The 22064-nt window shown below is 47.6% G+C and overlaps 1 protein-coding gene across 2 annotated transcripts; it reads left to right on the top strand.

Annotated features, from left to right (window-relative positions):
- Positions 1-6819: 6819 nt before the first annotated feature.
- Positions 6820-22030, top strand: LOC118087463 (transmembrane protein 229B). Of its 2 annotated transcripts, XM_035120123.3 has the most exons (4): positions 6820-6938; positions 11094-11304; positions 19486-19632; positions 20664-22030. In XM_035120123.3, exon 4 carries the CDS (start codon positions 20674-20676, stop codon positions 21166-21168), a length of 495 nt encoding a protein of 164 aa, XP_034976014.1. In that variant the 5' UTR covers positions 6820-6938; positions 11094-11304; positions 19486-19632; positions 20664-20673; the 3' UTR covers positions 21169-22030. The 2 variants fall into 2 exon arrangements, with proteins under 2 accessions (XP_034976014.1, XP_034976013.1); XM_035120122.3 differs by lacking the exon at positions 11094-11304 and having other exon boundaries at positions 6844-6938.
- Positions 22031-22064: the final 34 nt, after the last annotated feature.

The following is a 22064-nucleotide window of genomic DNA, read 5'->3' as shown; positions in this document are numbered from 1 at the left end:
CTCCCAAACAAATTAAGGAAATTTCCCACAACACTTAACAGGTACACACAGACCATGCTCAAAGCATGGAAAACAGTAATAGGCGAACTATCCCCAACCCCATCCCCACTAATCCCACTGGCGTACCACCCATTATTCCACCACGCAGCACAAAACCTCCGGATTAAAACCTGGCAAACCAGAGGCTTATATTGGCTAATAGACTTCTATAAAAATAACAAACCTTTGACAACACAAGAAATACAAGACAAACTAGAAGACACCCAAATGCCCTGGTTACACCAATTACATGCCTTCTTAAACAGCCTTCTTAAACAATCCGGTAATAAAATCAACAGCAACTAGGCCCTGACAACCTTCGAAAACCTCATCCTAACAACAAAGGGACACGGCAGAGGGATGGTATCCGCAATATACAAAATACTACAGTACTCCAAAACCCCACAAACTCCCTAGACGCAATTAAAAAAAAGGGAGAGTGACATAGGATACGAGATTAACCCCACTCAATGGACCAGAGTGTGGTCTAGTAAAGGTAAAGGGACCCCTGACCATTAGGTCCAGTCATGACCGACTCTGGGGTTGCAGCGCTCATCTCGCATTATTGGCCGAGGGAGCCGGCATACAGCTTCCAGGTCATGTGGCCAGCATGACAAAGCCGCTTCTGGCAAACCAGAGCAGCACATGGAAACGCCATTTACCTTCCTGCTGGAGCGGTACCTATTTATCTACTTGCACTTTGACGTGCTTTCGAACTGCTAGGTTGGCAGGACCTGGGACCGAGCAACGGGAGCTCACCCCATCTTGGGGATTTGAACTGCCAACCTTGTGATCGGCAAGGCTCAGTGGTTTAACCCACAGTGCCACCCACGTCCCATAGAATGTGGTCTAAACCCACACATAGATTTAAAGGGGGGTTTAGACCACATTCTCACACTTAAAGGGGAGAATGTGGTCTAACCCCCCCTTTAAATCTATATCAATGAAAAGAAAATAACTCACTCTGAAACTCACCTGCAGGTGGTACCTAACAGCAAGAACATTAGAAGGCTCCCTGGAAAAGACCCTGATGTTGGGAAAGATTGAGGGCACAAGGAGAAGGGGACGACAGAGGACGAGATGGTTGGACAGTGTTCTCAAAGCTACGAACATGAGTTTGACCAAACTGCGGGAGGCAGTGGAAGACAGGAGTGCCTGGCGTGCTCTGGTCCATGGGGTCATGAAGAGTCAGACACGACTAAACGACTAAACAGCAAAAATATTAATAGTGAAATAATTATTAAGTTATAACTTAAAATGATTGGGGCCCCATTATTTACATCATAGGAGCCTACACAACACAAAACACTCTTGCTGTATGTAGTTTTTATTTTATTTGTTTTTTATCTGATATTTTGGAAGTGTACATCCAGCTTCCCCCCCCCTTTAAATTCTTTTGGGGCCCCCAAGAGAGTGGGGCCCTAAGCTAGAGCTTGTGCAGCTTATACGTAAATCTGGCACTGCTTGTGGGACATCTTCGTTAGAAGAAAAGGCTCAGGAGTAAACCCTGCAAAAATCCGGAGGGGAGTCCTTAAGACGGTTGGATGGCGCCTTGTATGCCTCCTTCCAGCAACTTCTGCTGCCAAGCTGATGCCAAACTTCTTGCTCTGCTTTCCTTTTGTTACGGATATTATCTTTAAAGTTGTTAAATGTTACAAATAGTATGCATAAATGTATCCTTTTGACTTGACAGCTCAGGGAAGTTACCTAGTTTTAAAAATCATATACTGTACTGTAAAATCAACTCCTTTGCCAGTTTCCAGGCTCCAGGAAGGTACTCATAGGTGACAATAGCTGGGCAAAAGCTCTCCTCCCGACTTGCCCAGGTGGCAGACTATTTGTTGTTCTTTTGTGGTAGGTGCTTAGAATGTACTTCCCAATAGATATCCTGTATCCGCCTGTTGCCCCAACACATTCCTCCTATTTTAATCATGTATAACCCTCCCCTTTTCTGATGTAGCAATGATGTAGTGATGATGCTTAACGAACTGTATGCTGGGATAGGATAGAGTGTTTTAAAAGTTTTTGTCACCCCATCCTCGGGGTTCAATTCCTCTTTGAACCTGTTGTGCAATAAACTTTGGTCTACAGCTACTTGCTCCGGTTGGCGGCTGGACTCCTCTGTTCCGCAGGGGCCCGCGGGCTCTTCCCAATGAGCTGGGTGGCTAAGCAGCCTCGCACCTAGATTTTTGTGTAACACTTTGGACCCCATCGGCGAGGCCGGGGGGGGGGGTCGTCGTCTGGGCAGCCCCGGACCTCCAGACACACTGCCCCGGCTTGTGCCCCGAAGGGGGTCACTTGGGTGCTGCTAACACAGCGCTTTGACTTCACCCTTGGAACCACACTCCATTGTCTCTCGACTCGACAGACGGGTGCCAGCCCCAGCTACTCTTGTTTTGTAAACCGCTTTGAGGTGTTTACTGGGTTACAGTGGTCCCTTGGTTCTCAAACGCCTTGGTACTCAAACAACCTGGAACCCAAACATTGCAAACCCGGAAATAAGTGTTGTGGTTTGCGAACTTTTTTTGGAAGCCGAACGTGCTCCAATCTGAGTGTTACCCTTCTACTTTGAGTGCCACACTTCCGTTTTGAGTGTTACGCTTCCGATTTGAGTGTTATGCTGAGGTCTGTCTGTTTTTGCTATTTATTTTGTGTTTTTGTTTATGTGGCTCTTTTTCTGTTTTTGTGACTGTGTGGAACCCGGTTCAGCTACTGATTGATTGATTGTGTGACTGCAGTACATTGTTTATTGCTTTCATTTTATAGATCAATCGTCTCGTTAGATAGTAAAATTCATGTTAAACTGCTGTTTTAGGGGTTGTTTTTAAAAACCCAGAATGGATTAATCCGTTTAGCATTACTTTCTATGGGAAAGCGCAGCTTGGTTTTGGAACGCTTTGGTTTTGGAACGGACTTCCGGAACGGATTAAGTTTGAGAACCAAGGTACCACTGTATTTTGCAATCGAGCGGAACTGCAAAAGTCACTGAGTTTTCAAAATAAAAAATAGGGTATTAGGCAATAACTTGTTTTGTGCCCCGTGATCTTGGAAAAGCTGAGCCCATGTTCTCTTGAAAGGGTTACTCAACGCCCTCTCCATCTCACGAGGAGGGTGGGGCGCATGCTTCAGTCCAGCCTGTTCGCAAGCAAACACTTTTGCCCCTCTCTGTCTGAACTTGATGCTCCTTCAAGGTTCAGACCAGAACATTTCCCTGTCGGCAGCACCTTGAACAAACGCCACTCGCAAGGACCCTCTTCACTCAGCCTCAAGAGGCATCACCAGACCTGAAGGAAGAAGTGTGTGTGTGGAGGGGGGGGGAATCTTCAAAGAGGCAGTGTGGCAAAGTGGTTAGGGTGTTGGACTAGGACCTTGGAGAGATCAGATTTCAAATCCACACACACACACCCCCACGGGCTGCATTTAGGTTTGATGAGGCCCTCAGCTCCTGAAGGTAATGGGGCCCTTTATATGTCCAGCTGTCCCTTGTCAACAACAAATTGTCACTGTTTTTTGTGTTGAATATATGCTAGATGGTCATTTATGGACCTAATAGGTATCTCAAGCCATTCGCACTTGTTGCCATACAACCAGCCCATGCAGAATGTAGGCACCCTATATACAGAAAGGAGCAAACCAATGATATTTGAGGGAGCAGGCTAGCAGGCGGGGCCCATTCCTTACATCATAGGAGCCTCCACAACACAAAACACTGTTGTTGTATGTAGGTTTTATTTTATTTGTTTTTGATTTTATATTTTGGAAATCTGCATCCAGTTTTTTTTCCTTTACATTTTTGGTGGGCCCCCAAGAGAGCGGGACCCTAAACTAAAGCTTGTTTAACTTATACGTAAATGTGGCATTACCCCCCCCCCCCCCGCCATGATGAAACGCATTGGGTAACCTTGGGTTGGTGGTCACTTCCTTTCTGAGCCTTACCTACCTCCTCGTGGGGTCATTGTGATTCAGGATGAACCTGCAATATGGACCGAAAACAAATTATTTATGTACCTAGTCATAATATTGGCCACTTTTTTATATATATAAAAAATCAAACCAAACCAGCATTAAATTCAATTAAAACCTGAAGGATTACATTTCCCTACCCACCCTGCAAGAATTACGGAATTGTAGAGTCGTAAGAGACCCCCAAGGGTCATGTAGTACAACCCCCTGCAATGCAGGAATCTCAACGAGAGCATAGATGACAGATGGCAATAGAGTTACCTGAATTATTCTGCAGTGAATAAAAGGGGGCCTGTGTTAGACTCTGCCAGCCTGGTGCCTTCCAGTTAAGAAAATAGGACGAAAAGTCCATTTGGTCCAGCATCCTGTCCTCACAGTTGCCAAATACCCCAAAGAACCTAGGAATCGGGGTAGACTGCCTCTGGAGCTGGAGGTTCCATAATTGGAACTGGAGGTTGTTAATGATTGATGTTTTAATGTATTTTCAATTTTTGTTGGAAGCCGCCCAGAGTGGCTGGGGAAACCCAGCCAGATGGGTGGGGTATAAGTAATGATGATGATGATGATGATGACATAAAGAAGAGCCTGGCTGCTGGATCAGGCCGCCAGCCCACATTTTCCAGCATCCTTGTCTCACAATGGCCAACCAGATGCACCCAATGGAAAACCCACAAGCAAGACCCAAGTATGATGAGAATCTCCTCTTCTGTTGTTTCCAGTAATTGTCCCAGCAAAAGTCGCTTTGGGCTGCAGCAGTTGATAACGAGTTTTGGATTTGAATTGCTTAGTTTAATGTATGTGCTGCTGTTGTTTAAACTAATTTTATAAGTGCTGGTATATACACATATTTAACTGTTTTATATACAGTATGTTTGTGAACTGCTTCAGGGCGTCTTGTTGCAAATGAGTCATACAATGAAACTGACCAAAATTAATTCCCATAAAAAGAGCTCCCATCAGCTCGCGGCAATCATGTCTGGACAGGGTAGAGTTATTATTTAGTAATCCTATATAATAAAGTCCAAATGTCTCTGCGTCCAGTATTCCCTGTGTCCCTGTGTCCGCGCTAATGCGCATGTGCCCCACGGACACAGGGACTGGATGAAGAGGCGGGACGTACACACGCATGCGCGCTCTCTCCCCCCTCAACCCTCTGCCTCCCGTTCCCCTGCAGCGGCGGACCAAGATGGCGGCATCGGGCTCCAGGGCCGCGGCCGCGGGAGCCTGGTCCGGCTTCCCCCGCCGCTGCAGGCCGTGGCCCCGGAGCCCGATGCCGCCATCTTGGTCTGCCGCCACCTCCTCCTGACAACCCTACCTGGCCCGTGGGAGGAGCGGCGGGGCCGCGGCCTTCCCTCCCTCTCTGCGCTCGGCCACGGGACACGACGGGAGAGCGCTTTGTTTAATTGCGTTCCCGGCGTGCCCCGTGGCCGAGCGCAGAAAGGGAGGGAAGGCCGCGGCCCCGTCGCACCTCTAGCGCCCGTTTTCTTAACGGGCTGAATGAGACTAGTAATAAATATTATTGGTCACTCTCCTCACAAAAGAAGTCCACAGAAGCCCACAAATGCAACATTTGCTCTAACACCAGTTCCTATTAACACGGACAATAAACTTATTTTTATTTATTTGTTAGATTTGTATACGCCCCCCCCCGCCCCCATCTGAAGATCACAGGGAGGTTTGCAACATAAAAATTACAGAATGAGAACACAAAATACGCAAGGATAAGAGGAACAAGAACAAAATACCCCCCCCCCCCAAGACATTTCAAAGGACATAAATGTGAATAGGCCACAGCTAATTAAGACGTTAAAAACTCATCTCTATGCAAACAAAAGGCAGGTCGAGAGCCTTGATCAAAGAACCTATTAGCACAAGTGAGTTGTGCAACTTCCAAATCCAATATTACAGGGATTATACAATACTGTATTGCAGAGATTAGGATTGCAGAGATTAGGATTGCAGAGATTAGGATTGCTTAATTTGGGGGGGGGGGAGATCAAAGAAGCGGAAAATCTGCCCCGACCCTCTTATGTCTGTGAACTTACCGGTAATCGAGGCACAACCAAGCGTTCTTGTTGGAACCATGTTTCATCAGGTAATTTTTAAAGCAATCCCAATTCTCAGACATACAGTAAGGGAAAGTTCCTTTATCATAACCATTGAATACGGACTACTAAAAAGCAAGAGAAATATAGGTACCACAAAGAGGTAGATAGAAGTCAAAGAAAATAAATAAGGGGCACAAACTGGTGTACAGGATCGGAAAGAATGAGGAAAGCAGAAAATTTAAATATGGAGGTAAATTCTTTCTAGGAATTTTGTGTAGAGATTATTTAAAATATGGTTTGCACTCCTGAAATGATTCTGAGTATTGAAAAAATATGTTTTGTTTTGTTTTTGTTTTTCAGTTTTCTGTTTTGTCCTTCTTTTTTTTGTCTTTTTCCATCTTTATTTTTCATGATTTCGATTTGTTTTGATAATGGATTGTTGTTGTTCGACTGTTTTTTAATGGCAAAATCAATGAAGCATATTAAAAAACAAAACAACAACAAAGCAGAAGCGGAATATTTTTATTTTTCAGAGAAAAAAAGAACACGAAGGGGAGGAAAATAGGAATAGCACAAACAATAGAAGGCGCCGTGGAGGTGGAGATGCCGGCATTGCAGGGGGTTGGACTAGATGACCCTTAAGGATCCCATTGGGCGAAAGCTCCCCACTGGTGCGGAGCCCGCACATTCTCCAGCGCCCCACCTGCCACTCCAAAGGTGGCGCTGGGCCAGGTAAGGCGACGCCCACGCGCGATGACGGAGGCGGGGGGCGGGGACTGCTCCTTAAAGGGCCCGCAGCGCGGCAGGTGAGAGGAGCTTCGCGAACAGCTGGAAGACGGAGGAGCGCGGAGCTGGATCCCCGGCTCCGCCTGACACACGTGGTCTCAGGTGAGCAGCAGCAGCAGCATCTGCGGGACGTGTGTGTGCGCGCGCGCGCCAAATGAGCGGTAGACACGTGTATGCCTGCGCGTGTGTGAATGCGCAGTTGCGTGTAGTGGGCAAGAGACGAGACCTGCAGCCAGGGAGAAAGTGCGGTTCCCGCAGGAAGAGATCACTCTCTCTGTTTGTGTTTTTTCTCACGGGAAGCGCGCAAGGCAGGGAAGCGGCGCTTGTCCTCCGAGGAATGCAGGATATGATAACAGAGCGAGTGTGCAAAAAAGAAAAACAAATTTAATGCGGATCCTGCTCTCTTTTGCACGCCGGGCACAGATGGCAGCAGCGGCTCCCTCCGAAAGCGAGGGGCAAGGGTGCGTTTTCTGCGGGTGTAAGAAGCAAGGAGGAAAAAAGCAGCTCCTGAGCGTGCAGAGGGAAGGCAGTGTGGTGTTGCGGTTAGAGAGCTGGCGTAAGACCTGGGAGGCTTAACGCGGGGGCGGGCGACCTCATCTTACTCAGAGTAGACCCATATGAATTAATGGAGACAGTGTGGTGCAGCGGTTAGACTGAGACCTGGGAGAGAGCAGGGTTCAAATCCCTCCAGGATGCTCCTGTCAACAGGGGGTTGGGCTGGATGACCCTCAAGGCCCTTCCGACCCTGCAATTCAATGATTCTTTGAGAGTGGGAGAAGAACCTTTCCCCACCCACTTTCTCAATGCCAGACATAATTTTAAAAATTCCTATCCTGTCGCCTCTTGCTTGTCTAAGTCCCAAATGCAGCAGTCTTTCTTCATAAGGGATTCGCTCCACCCCCTCGATCATTTTAGTTGCCTTTTCTGACCCCCTTTCAACTCTGCAATCTCCTTTTTGAGGTGAGGTGCGTGTGTGCACTCATACATTCACAAACAAGTCATCAACATAAGTTCTATGTGATACCAGTCGGTTAAAGCAGCATCTTGCATGTTTTATAAGAACAAATTTAATGCAAATCTGCCCTCTTTGCTAATCTTCTGCCCTCCAGATATTTTGGACTGCAGCTGGAGCAAACTGTTTAGTTGCTTCCTGCCTCAGTTTTCCTCCTCTGTAAAATGGGGACAAAATGTCTGATCTGTTTTCTGGAGTCATGTGGGTGGATAATACCAGGTCAGGCTGCTGTTCTAGCTTTGATGTTTTAAAAACATATTGTTTGTTCATTTAATTGAACTGGAGCTTGGAGCCAAAAACTTTATTGGGAGTAGGAGAGAACGAGCAAAGCACATTTCTGGATGGTGAGATGAGAGCTTTGGAGCAAATTTCTGAATGAGAAATGATTATTATTTATTGATTTATTAAATTTTTATTCCGGCCTTCATCCGAGGATCACAGGACGGTTCACAACGTAAAAATACAAAATGGAAACACAAAAATGCATAGTAAAGCAAAAGCAAAACAAAGCAATAACCCGCCTCCCAATAATTTATTTCCATTTATTATTTGGTTATTACCTTATTTGTCTAGTTAAGGCAGCCTTTGCTTACCTGGTGCCCTCCAGATGTTTTCAATTAAAACTCTCATCAGCCCAGCTCAGAACATCTGGAGGGCAACAGTTTGACGAAGGCTGATTTAAGGCATTTCCTCCAAGCTCTTCAGCCAAAACGGCTTGCAACAGGACTTTCACGCGAGCAATCGAAAGAACACGCGCTCGCATTCTAAAAGTTGCAATCCGAAAGGAAACTGGGATGGGGAGGGAAGAGGAAAACCAGGAATCCCAGGTACCAATTTGCAAACTTACAAAGTACTCCTTATAGCAACCAGCGGGGAATGGAAACAGTTCAGAGAGAGGATGCGCTGAATGGAGCTGGTCTCTTAAGCACCAAGCCAGGGAAGTGGTTCTATTTGCCTTCTTTCAATAAAGCAGTTCAAATAGCTCAGTTGGTAGGAGGCTGCAGTTGGAAAGCCAGAGTCTGTGAGACTGAATCCTCTGTGGATTTTTTTAAAAAAATATTATAGCTCAGTTGGTTAGAGATTGGAGGATGGATGGCGGCTAACAGATTGAGGTTGAATCCTGACAAGACAGAAGTACTGTTTTGGGCGGACAGGGGACAGGTCGGTGTGGAGACTTCCTGGTCCTTAATGGGACAACTGTGCCCCTGAAGGACCAGGTGCGTAGCCTGGGAGTCATTTTGGACTCACAGCTGTCCATGGAGGCGCAGGTCCATTCTGTGTCCAGGGCAGCTGTCTACCAGCTTCATCTGGTATGCAGGAAGAGACCCTCCCTGCCTGCCAACTGTCTCTCCAGAGTGGTGCATGCTCTGCTTATCTCCTGCTTGGACTACTGCAATGCGCTCTACGTGGGGCTACCTTGGAAGGTGACCCAGAAACTGTAATTAATCCAGAATGCGGCAGCTAGACTGGTGACTGGGAGTGGCAGCCGAGACCACATAACATTGGTCCTGAAAGACCTACGTTGACTCCCAGGACATTTCCGAGCACAATTCAAAGTGTTGGTGCTTACCTTCAAAGCCCTAAATGACCTCAGCCTGAGGGAGCGTTTCCAGCCAAAACATTCTGCCCGGACACTGAGGTTCAGCTCCGAGGGCCTCCTGGCAGTTCCCTCCCTGCAACAAACAAAGCTACAGGGAACCAGGCAGAGGGCCTTCTCAGTAGTGGCACCCACCCTGTGGAACGCCTTCCCATCAGTTGTCAAGGGAATAAACAACTAGCAGCCTTTTAGAAGACATCTGAAGGCAGCCCTGTTTAGGGAAGCTTTTAATATCTGAAGGACTATTGTATTTTAATATTTTGTTGGAAGCTGCCCAGAGTGGCTGGGGGAAACCCAACCAGATGGGCAGGGTATAATTAATAAATTATTATTATTATTATTATTATTATTATTATTATTATTATTGAGCATGGTGCTGATAACACCAAGGTGGCAGGTTTGATCCCCCTGCGGGACAGTTGCATATTCCTGGATTGCAGTGGGTTGGGCTAGATGATGCCCAGGGGTCCCTTCCAATGCTATGATTAGACTGCAGCCTGATGGAATGGCTGCCGCCGCAGTCTGCTTTACCTATTTCCTGTAACATCCTGTTGATTTTGGTCATGCTGATTTTGGAGCAAGCAGGTTTAAGACTGCAGCTTTGGGGTTAAAACCCAGCTTAAAATTCAGTTATAATTTGTGTGCCAAGTGCCTTTTTCTTCAAGTAAGTCCAGCAATGGAGGGACAGGGCCCGAGTATGAAACGAGCTCTGTGTCCAAAAGCATAGCACTATTTATGGCCTGGCTGATGTCCACAGGAGCAAGGTTTTCTGGACACATGCAGAGTGCCTTTCACTCACCACTGAGGGCAGATCCATTCACTTAAAGCACACCCAATACACATTTAAAGCTCATAGCTCTCCCTTAAAAACAACAACACACACACACAAAACCATGGGAGCTGTAGTTTCACCCACCCAGAGCTACAGTTCCCAATATCTTAAACTAACTAACAAGGATTCTTTGGAGGGAGTCATATGAACATAAGGAGAGCCTGCTGGATCAGGCCAGTGGCCCATGTAGCTCAGCATCCTGTTCTCACAGTGGCCAACCACATACTACAAGCCAACAAGCAGGATTCGAACACAAGAACAACTCTCCCCTTCTGCGCTTTCCAGAAGCGTTTCTTTCTCCAAGTGCAAAGCCATCGATAGCCCTCTCCTCCACAAATTTGCCCGGCCCTCTTTTATATAGCCATCAAAGATTGGAACCTGTCACTGCCTCCTGTGGCACAGAGTTCCATAGTTTAACTGTCTGGTTTTTATCTGAGATCCCTGCAATGCAGGCGGTTGGACTTGATGACACTCGGGGTCCCTTCCAACTCGACGGTTCTGTGTGCGTCGGCTGCGCTTTCTGTGTGGATCTGCCCCCCAGAACGAGAGCAAGTTGCCTGCGAGCTTTTTGCTAGCCTTTCCCACTGGGGAAAGGGAATCCCAGGTTGGAGGGTGCAGATCTGAGACCTGTGCTGTTGAAGGTCCTTGTCAGTCCCTGCTCCAACCCTTCTTGGCGAATGTCCTCGGCCGCCCCATGGTCCTATTGCGCAAGGAGGCTGTCGTGTCTCCTTCCAGGCTCCTCCTCCTCCTCTGTTGCCAGCCTAAAACTGCTCTCTCTTCACCTGAACAAAGTTGACAAACATCTCTTTTCTCCAGGATGGGTGGATCAGCCCACACTTGACATTCAAGTCTTGCGTCCAAGCAGGAAAAGGAGCACTACTCACAGGCAAGCTTCCCAGCTCTCGTCATTGTGTCTCCTGGGCGGGATACTTCCTGGCAGAGTTTTTGTGCGCACACACACACACACACACACACACACACACACACCGACCCCACAGTGGATGCAAAGACCCATTTGGGGCACCGGGTAAGTTGTATCAAGCACAAGTTTGCTTGGGTGGGCTGGGAAGCTGGCTGTGTTTTGGTGTAGGGCTATCTTTCGGAGGGACAGGTGAGTGGAAGCAGCTGGAATGCCAACTGCAGGTCGATTTGTCTTTGCGTGTGAGAAGCGCCTTGATTGAATGTCAGGTTTCTGCATTAAGGCAGGAAGAACCAGGTGCACAAATATGAGATGGGGGACACCTGGCTTGCCTGTAGCGCACGGGAAAAGGATCTGGGGGTCTTGGTGGACCACAAGTTGAACATGAGTCAACAGTATGATGCAGCAGCAAAAAAGGCCAATGCTATTCTAGGCTGCATCAGCAGAAGTATTATTATTATTATTATTATTATTATTATTATTATTATTATTATTTATATACCACCCTATACCTGGGTGTCTCAGGGTGGTTCACAGGATAAGAAGTATAGGGAAGTTATAGTCCTACTCTCTTCTGCTTGGTACGACCACACTTGGGAGTCCTGTGTCCAGTTCTGGGCACCCAGGTTTAAAAAGGAATATGACAAATTGGAACGTGTGCAGAGGAAGGCAACCAAGATGATCAAGGGTCTGGAAACCAAGCCTTATAAGGAACAGTTGAGGGAGCTGGGTACGTTTAGCCTGGAGAAGAGGAGAGGGGAGATGATAACCATCTTCAAATACTTTAAGCGCCGTCACATGGAAGATGGAGCAAGCTTGTTTTCTCCTGCTCCGGACGGTAGGACTCGAACCCAGGGTCTCAATTTACAAGAAAGGAGATTCCGACTAAACGTCAGGAAGAACTTTCTGACAGCAAGAGCTGTTCGACAGAGTCTCCCTCAGGAGAAGGTGGACTCTCCTTCCTTGAAGGTTTTTAAGCAGAGGTTGGGTGGCCATCTGTCATGGATGCTTTAAGTTTGCAAACCAGAACACTTACTTCCAGGTTTGCAGTGTTTGGATTCCAAGTTGTTTGAGTACCAAGGCGTTTGAGAACCAAGGGACCAATGTATATATATACAGTGGTACCTCGGTTTATGAACACAATTGGTTCCGGAAGTCTGTTCATAAACTGAAGCGTTCATAAACTGAAGCGAACTTTCCCATTGAAAGTAATGGAAAGTGGATTAATCCGTTCCAGACGGTCCGCGGAGTAACCGTTCATAAACTGAAGCGAACTTTTCCATTGAAAGTAATAGAAAGTGGATTAATCCGTTCCAGACAGGTCCGCGAAGTACTTAAACCGAAGCGTTCATAAACTGAAGCATGGGTGTAATTGGTTCCGGAAGTCTGTTCATAAACTGAAGCGTTCATAAACTGAAGCGAACTTTCCCATTAAAAGTAATGGAAAGTGAATTAATCCGTTCCAGATGGGTCCACGGCGTTCATAAACCGAAAATTCATAAACCGAGGTGTTCATAAACCGAGGTTCCACTGTATATATAACCTGCACATAGTATGGAGGGCCTCACGGCGTCGGACCCCAGAAGATCTTGCTTCTCCATTCGGATCCAGTGCAGAGCAAGCAGGTCTCTGTGTCTCCAGCTTCCAGCCTGTTTCCAGCTCAGCTCACAGACAACACTCTGGCTGTTGTTCTCCTGCCTAGCAGATAGGTGAGGGGGTGGAAGGAAGACCCACACATTAGCCATCATTCTTGCAGCTTTTGCAAGAACCAGATGCTGATGAAGACATTTAAGTGGCCAACGTAGCTCACTGTCTTGCAAAGAAACTTCTCTAGCCTGTTAGACAACTCCCTCTGTTAGACTCTAGCCCTCCCCGGGTATAGGACCCCAAGATCTGGGAATCATCCAGCCTTACCCTCCCCAAACCCACAATGATTTCAAAAAGAGAGGACTGCTTCAAAAGCACTAAATGAATATAATATTTCCAGATTGCGTTTCCAAAGGCTGCAATCTCCCCTGCACAAAAGGGTTCGAGGAGAGGATAGTAACCACTTAACTAAATAGTTTCCCTCCTACCTGCTGGAACAGACCCAGCCGGTTTGCAGCACTGAGCCAAAGCCCAAGGGGTGAAGCAACCTCCTTGCAAAGTTAGAGAGCAGTCAAACTAAACTTTGCACAAAAGCACACGACAAATTTACTTTGTTTTGTTTTTAAAGAAAAATGTAAAGCAGCCTTAGGCAGAGAATCCAGAAGTGCAGAGGAGGTGCTTAGATCTTTCCGAACTGGTTCCCCCCCCCAACTAAAAATAACACACACTTAATTTTTCCCACCGCCCCAACACACACATTTTTATGAGTGCCAGATCAATGCTGGCTCCACCTTGACCGACTCGCTGAATTTATATCCCTCCTTTCTCTCCAAGGAGCTTAAGGTGGGGTAAATCGTAAATGGTTCTTCTTCTTATTTAATCCCTACAACAGTCCTGTGAAGTAGGTTAGGCTGAGAGGCAGTGGCTGGCCCTCAAGGTCATCCCAGGGAGGTTTTTTGTGGGAATTTGAACCCTGGTCTCCGAGGTCCTAGTCCAGCACTCTAACCACTGCACCACACTGTTTCCTTGAGAAGGTAAAGATCAGGCCAGAGGGGGCCCATCGAGTTCAGCATCCTGTTGTCACAGTAGCCACCTAGATGCCTCAATAGGAAGCCCACAAGCAAGATTCGAACACAAGAGCAACTCTCCCCTCCTGTGTTTTCCAGCAACTGGGATACAGAAGCATGGCTGCCTCTGACTGTGGAGGCAGAGTAGTGGCCGGTGCGTGAAAAAGGGGCTTCCTTTTCTCTGCCCTGATGGGGCAGCGAGTAGCTCAGTTGGTTAGAGCGTGGTGCTGAGAACGCCAAGGTTGCAGGTTTGATCCCCGTATTACCGCATTGCAGTGGGGTTGGACTAGATGACCGACAGGGTCCCTTTCGAGCTCTACGAAGTCTATGAAACTTCCAACACTCAGCTTCGTTGAATGCCCACAGGTTCTAGTGTTATGAGAGAGGGAGAGAAACTTCCCCCCACTACTTTCTCCGCGGTATGCATCACTATGAATTTATAAAGTCCTAAACTCTGAAAACTACTTCCTCATAAGGGAGTCACTCCATCCCGATTATTATTATTATTATTATTATTATTATTATTATTATTATTATTATTATTACCCCATCCATCTGGCTAGGTTTCCCCAGCCACTCTGGGTGGCTCCCAACAGAATATTAAAAACACAATAAAACATCAAACATTAAAACCTTCCCTAAACAGGGCTGCCTTCAGATGTCTTCTAAAAGTCAGATAGTTGTTTATTTGTATATTGATCACGTGGGCTGCCTGCTACTGAATCCTCTGTGGGCTTCACAAGGTCGCTTAAACTGCCCTTATCGCCAATGGCTTCTGCGACTTTGGTTCCTTATCATTCGCTACCACCTGCCTGCTTGCCAGGGAGAAAACGAAGGAGAAAGCAGGCTGCGTTCCTTGTACCCCCCCCCCCCAGTTATTTTCATGAATAAAGCAATTGATAATAATAATAATAATAATAATAATAATAATAATAATAATAATAATGAATTAAGAACAATACCCCCAAAGTGATTTGCCCATCCCTACCCCAGATGGTCATACGGGTAGCTGAATCTGACCTAAACCCTCATGATGGCACAACAACCCCACTAAAACAGGGATAGCTCAGTTGGCAGAGCATGAGACTCTTCATCTCAGGGTTGTGGGTTTGAGTCCCAGGTTGGGCAAAATATCCCTGCATCTTAGGGGGTTGGGCTAGATGACCTTCGGGGTACCTTTGTTCCTACACCTGAGGGCAGCTGCTAGGTCAGGTGAAGCCAGCCCTGAAATTTCACATGCATCCTTGAGAAAGAGACATTCACTAAGCTTTCTTCTGGGTCCGTAAGTGACTGTGGAGGCCATTTCTGGACACCACACATCTTTCCACAGAGGGGACATTGGTTCCCGGGTGGGAGTTGATCACGGTGTGGATTAGCCAAGCATGCCTTCCTCTTAGCACTTTTCTCCCTTGCATCCTGAGTTTGAGCGTCTTCCAAGCCCATGACACCTTTGGTGAAGGCTGTTCTCTAATTGGGGCCTCGCAGGCCAGTGTTTCCCAGTTGTCGGCGTTTATACTACATTTTTAAAGATTTGCCTTGAGACAGTCTTTAAACCACTTTTGTTGACCACCAACATTACGCTTTCCATTTTTAAGTTCAGAATAGAGTAGTTGCTTTGGAAGACGATCATCAGGCATCCGCACAACATGACCAGTCCAACGAAGTTGATGTTGAAGAATCATCGCTTTGACACTGGTGATCTTTGCTTCTTCCAATACACTGCCATTAGTTTGCTTGCCTTCCCAAGTGATGTGCAAAATTTTTAGGAGACACCGTTGATGGAATATTTCGAGGAGTTGGAGATGGCTTTTTTAAGTGGTCCATGTTTTCACAGGCATACAGTAAGGTTGGTAGTACAATAATAATAATAATAATAATAATAATAATAATAATAATAATAATAATTTATTATTTATACCCCGCCCATCTGGCCGGGTTCCCCCAGCCACTCTGGGCGGCTTCCAACAAAACAGAATTTCTAAAATACAGAAATCCATCAAACATTAAAATACAGAAATCCATCACACATTAAAAGCTTCCCTAAACAGGGCTGCCTTGAGATGCCTTCTAAAGGTCTGGTAATTGTTGTTCTCTTTGACCTCTAGTGGGAGGGCATTCCACAGGGTGGGTGCCACTACCGAGAAGGCCCTCTGCCTGCTTCCCTATAACTTGGCTTCTCGTAGTGAGGGAACCGCCAGAAGGCCCTCGGAGCTGGACCTCAGTGTCTGGGCAGAACGATGGGGGTGGAGACGCTCCTTCAGGTATACCGGACCGAGGCCGTTTAGCTTTGTAAACAAGCATTTTGGTTTCCCTGCACTTCAGTCGGGAGATAGCTGCACTCGCAGTACAACAGCCCTGTAGGGTAGTCCAGTATGGCAAGGTGCGCCGATCGACCCTGGGAAGGACCCACACACACACACACACACACCTGCCCTGGGATACAGTGAGTCAGCAGTTTGGGCTGCCTGCGGAAACACAAGGAGAATTGCCACATCAGTATGCCTACGGTATGTCAAAACACAGAAGGCTTTGTGAACTGAATTGCAGCCGGCAACGTTTCCTGGCGGAGGGGTGGGCGGCACGTGCGAGGCTCCCTTGGCTGGCAGCTTGAATAAAGAGTCACACAATATTTGGGTTGCACCCGATGGGAGTTCCCACTCCCGCCCCTACTTCCCTGCCTCTCTTTCCCCCTTACTAATTTTCAGAAGCGGGCCGAGAGAAGACTTGGGATGCTACCTGCAGAACGAGGAGCAGGTGCCTGGACCAGTGGATTAAATTCTAGCTGTGTTCACACCATATGGTTAAAGCGTGATCAGGGCCGGATTGAGGTTTGATGAGGCCCTAAGCTCCTGAAGCTGTTTTTTTTGTGTGTTAAATATATGCTATATGGTAATTTATGGACACCTATAGGTGCCACGCCTGCGCAGAAGCGATTTTCAGCATCTGGGCATGCGCAGAAGCAATTTCCAGAGCCGCGGAAGAGAGTCTCTGTGCTGCAGTGCGCCGGTTTAGCGCAGCATACCGGGACTTGCCGAGCGGGCGGCTCGGTTCTGGGGCGGTTCGTGGGCCAGTTAAATGGCCTCCGTGGGCCGCTTCCGGCCCGTGGGCCACACATTGCCGACCCCTGAGCTAAATCCATGAAGTTTGTTGTAGAATCACAGAGTTGGAAGGGAGCACGAGACTCACCTAGCCCAACTCCCTGCAGTGCAGGGAACGTTTGCCCAATGCGGGGCTCGAACACACGACCCTGAGATTAAGAGTCTCATGCTGTACCAGCTGAACTGTCATGGATGGTTTTAGTTTATTGGTACAGTATTTCTTTTTTTAAACACAATTAAACTTACCATAAAACGAAAAGCCATCTAGGCTGGTGGCCATCACTGCCTCCTGTGGAAGGGAGTTCCGTAAGTTAACATAAGAATATCGGAAGAGCCTCTTGGATCAGCCCATGGTTTCTAGCAACTGGGATTCAGAAGCATTTGCTGCCTCCGACTGTGGAGGTAGAGAACATACCCTCCAACATTTATTTGATGAAAATAGGGACGTCCTAAGGAAAAGCGGGACATTCCGGGATCAAATCAGAAACTGGGACGGCTTCTTTAAATCCAGGACTGTCCCTGGAAAAATAGGGACACTGGGAGGGGTCTAAGGGCATCGCCATCCCGGTTCTCCATGCCATATATCCTTAAATACGCCACCTTCATTCCATTATGCGTGGGACCCGTGGAATCTCTCGCTGCCCTGAGATCGGGGTGCTGTGTAGCAATATCTACACAGTGATACCTTGGTTCTCAGACTTAATCCGTTCCGGAAGTCCCTTCCAAAACCAAAGCGTTCCTAAACCAAGGCGCGCTTTCCCATAGAAAGCCATGCAAAACGGATCAATCCGTTCCAGGCTTTTAAAAACAACCCCTAAAACAGAAATTTAACATGAACCTTGCTATCTAATGAGACCATTGATCCATAAAATGAAAACAATAGACAATTTACTATAGTCACATCAATCAGTAGCTGAACCGGGTTCCACACCGTCAGAAAAACGAAAAAAAGAGCCGCAAAAACACAAAATAAATAGCAAAACCAGACAGACCTCAGCATAACACTTAAATCGGAAGCGTAACACTCAAAACGGAGCATGCTCGGCTTCCAAAAAAAGTTCGCAAAATGGAACACTTACTTCCAGGTTTGCAGTGTTTGGGTACCAAGGCGTTTGAGAACCAAGGTACCACTGTATAATTATTCCCCTCCTGCATTTCACCTCTCCTGCTGAGAAGGCTTGCAAACCATAGCCTTGAACTGGAGACCCCACCTTTTGTGGCTCCAAGAGCTAAAATAATAATCCTCCGAGACCTGCCAGAGTCTAATTAGCAGGGGAGAATGAGATGTTCTCTAGGAAATCTTCCCCACTGGCAGAGGCGCTGCTGTTTGTTTACCAAGCCTGGCACCGGAGAGATCCAAAAGCAGAGAAAGGTGCCAACCTGGGAGCCCCAGGGAATCTTTAACTGCTGCTGGAGAAACCTACAGAGCAGAAATAAAATGCCAGGCAGTGAAATGCGATTGAAGAAGGCAGGGTGGCTTCACACCTATGTTGGAAGCACCCAGGGAGGAGAGAGAAGGGGGGGGGATCTCGGCCAAATGTGGACCCCAAGGCATCTCATAAGACCAGAAGAGGCTGCTGGATCAGGCCAATGGCCCATTTAGTTCAAGATCCTGTTCTCACAGAGGCCTGTGGGAAACCTGCAAGCAGGAGCCAAGCACAAGAGTTGGCAGTGGCTGCGACAGGCAGTGGTGAAATCATTCATCCCCAAGCCTCATGAGGAACGGTTGAAGGAGCTGTGTATGTTTAGCCTGGAAAAGAGGAGACTGATATCATATCTGAGCGAGGAGTCTTCTTCTAATATATGATAGGGTTGTCCCATGGAAGAGGGAGCAAGCTTGTTTTCTCCTGCTCTGGAGGGTAGGACTCGAACCCATGGCTTCAAGTTGCAAGAAAGGAGATTCCAGCTAAACATCAGGAATGACTTTCTGATGGTAAGGGCTGTGGGGTGGAAGGTGGTGGGCTCTCCTTCCTTGGAGGTTTTTGAGCAGAGGTCTGTCATGGATGTTTCAGTTGAGATTCCTACATTGCAGGGGGTTGGACTGGATGACCCACAGGTGCCCTTTTAACTCTACAATTCCATGATTCTAGGATTAAGTGGTCCGCCAAGACCCTTGGGAGCTTTCAAGTGGTCTATGGAGGGGGAAGAGTTTGGAAACCGTGGATCTGGTTTTTGCGTGTCGAAAATGCAGCTCATAGGACATAACTCAGAATCCCATTCTAGGCTCTGCCCTGCCTGGAAGGTTCTCTTTCAGGGCTAAAAAGGTTGACACATCCCTTGAATAGAAGTCACATCCTTTGACCCGGATTTCTTCTTTATTGGGGTGGTAGTTCATCAAGTGATTAATAGACTGCAAGGGCAAGTTAATGAAGGAAACGGCTCTTCCTGTGATTCTTTAATTACGCCAGCCTGAAAAGGTAGAATCAGGGGACTTGATTGGGCTTTGGCAAGAGGAAGTGAGTCAACCAGAATAACAGCGAGTAGGACTTGTTCTCTGGCACCTGACACCAGCCTAATAAAGAGTCCTCTTCCCCCAGAGCTGGAAATAGGATTTTTTCCACCCTGCTCCAGCCACTGGACAACACTCCTTCTTCCAGAGCTGAGAAGAGGTCCAGAAGTTTCTCCTCTACCTCCATCGGGCCATCTACGTGAGCAAAGCAGAAATCTGCAGCAGCGAATCAGGGGTAAGGACCTCCTTTTGCTCTTGCTTGGATGGGAGGCAGACTAAAGAACAGGGTTCTAAATAAGGCTGGGAGATGTTTGGTTTTCAACCAGATCACCAGCTAAACGTTGCAATATACAGATATATCACGATATCTGAAAAAAGGATGGAACTGTGTACAGCGGTACTTCGGTTGTCAAACGGCTTGGCTCCTGAACAAATCGGTTCCCGAACGCCACAAACCTGGAAGTGAGTGTTCTGGTTTGTGAACGTTGGGTTTTTTTCGAAGCTGAACGTCCGATGTGGCTTCCGATTGAGTGCAGGAAGCTCTTGCAGCCAATCAGAAGCCACGCCTTGGTTTTTAAACGGTTCCAGGAGTTGAACGGACTCCCGGAACGGATTACGTTTGACAACCAAGGTCCCACTGTACCGTACTCATTTTTACATCCTTAAGATACCAATGACTTCCCTTCTTCTTCTCTTTCCACGGTTCATTTTACATATCATAAATCCCTGCGTATTTTACAAAAACTATACCATTCAGTATTCCATACTTGCATACATCAAAACTTATTTACTCTGTTGAATTTATCTTAATGCTGCCAGCGTTTTCTGCTGTACACAATTATTTCCCACATATTCAATCAATGGTTTTCCAGTCTTCTCTAAATGTATGTTATTCTTGTTCTCTTATTCTATATGTTAAGTCTGCGAGTCGTACCTATTCTGTCATCTTAAATTGCCATTCTTCTTTGGTTGGGACCTCGCTCGTTTTCCCTTTTTGGGGATAACAAAACACGGGCCGCAGTAGTGGCGCACATAAACCACCTTTTCTGACACCTGGGAATTTCAGTTCTGAATGTATCGGGAAAATTTTAATGCCTAATGTTTTGCGGGTTTTTTTAATGTGCTGTAAGCTGCCCAGAGTGGCTGCGGAAACCCAGCCAGATGAGCAGGGTATAAATAATAAAATTATTATTATTATTATTATTATTATTATTATTATTATTATTATTCACAAATGCACCCCTGTTCCCCATTTGTCCCATGCAGCTCGCCAGCCATGGGGAGCCCCGGCGAGCCGCTGAGCCGCTTCTGGCGCTGGTACATCTACGCCATCCACGGCTACTTCTCGGAAGTGATGTTCACGGCCGCGTGGTCCTTTGTGGTGGACCGGGACTGGAAGTTCCAGGGGGTGACCAGCGTGTGGGCCCTCTTCATCTACGGGACCTGTGGCCTGGCCCTCGAGCGCCTCTACGTCCTGCTCAAGGGCCGCAGCTTCCTGGTGACCCGCTGCGCCATCTACACCCTGTGCATCTACCTCTGGGAGTTCTCCACCGGTTATGCGCTGCAATGCTTCAACGCCTGCCCCTGGGACTACAGCCACTACCGCTACAACTTCATGGGGCTCGTCACCCTGGAATACTGCCTCTTCTGGTTCGTCGGCGCCCTCCTGCTGGAGAAAATCGTCATCCGCAACGCCCTGCGGCTCAGGCTGGAGGCGGCCGGCAGCTCCCAAGGGCGCCCTTTCCCCAGGTTTGAACTGAAAGACGACTGAGTTCAGGGTAGCTCAGGGCGGAGAGAGAACCAGGGATATTGAGATCAAAGACAGTCATACTCCATCCTTTTCTTCCCCTGGACAAATCCACGGAGGGGACGGCTATCGATGGCTACCACCCACGATGGCTGTGCTCTGCCTCCATGGTCAGAAGCAGCGATGCTTCTGAAGGCCCGTTGCCGGAAGCCGCAGGTGGGGAGAGTTGTTCTCGCACTCAAGTCCCACTTCTGGGTTTCCGACGGGCATCTGGTTGGCCACAGGGTGTTGGGCTGGCTGCGCCCCGATCCAGCAGGCTTCTTCTTCTTCTTCTTTGCAATATATCCCGAGCCTTTCTTTCCCTTCTTGCAAGGTGAGGGGGAAAGAGCGTCTGAACTCTTCCGACTTTTGAGTTTGATCCATGCGTTCGAATCCTCCGCCACCAGCCGCAGAGCTCACTGGGTGACCTTGGACTCTGGGGACGGTCTCCCGCTTTCACCTACCTCACAGGGTTGTTGTGAGAAGAAGGCAGTCAACGGCGCGATCCTGGAGCCGTGGCAGAAAGGTCTCTCGCAGGATCGGAAGGATTGAACCTGGGACCTTCTGCAGGCCAGGCAAATGCTCTAACCACTGAGCCACAGCTCTCCCCCTGGAATCATAGACTTGCAAGCATTTCAGCTCCCTCGTACAATGAGCTGGTCTCTCAGCGTATAGGAACACTGGGAGCTCCCTTATGCCGGGGCAAGAGATGGGTCTGTTTAGCTCAGTATTGTCAACACTGGCCTCCCTTGGCTCTGCAGGGGTTCAAAGGGGAGACATTTCCAGCCCTGCCTGGGGTTTTCTTTTTCTTTTTCTTTATTTATTAAATATGCTGCTGTGGAATGAACTTGGGTCCTGTTCCTGCATGCACAGCAGTCGCA

Source organism: Zootoca vivipara, chromosome 6, assembly GCF_965207765.1.
Source record: "Zootoca vivipara chromosome 6, rZooViv2.hap1.1, whole genome shotgun sequence".
Classification (NCBI taxonomy): Eukaryota; Metazoa; Chordata; class Lepidosauria; order Squamata; family Lacertidae; genus Zootoca; species Zootoca vivipara.
The sequence above is the reverse complement of the archived record's forward strand: the minus strand, read 5'-3'. Positions and strand labels throughout refer to the sequence as shown.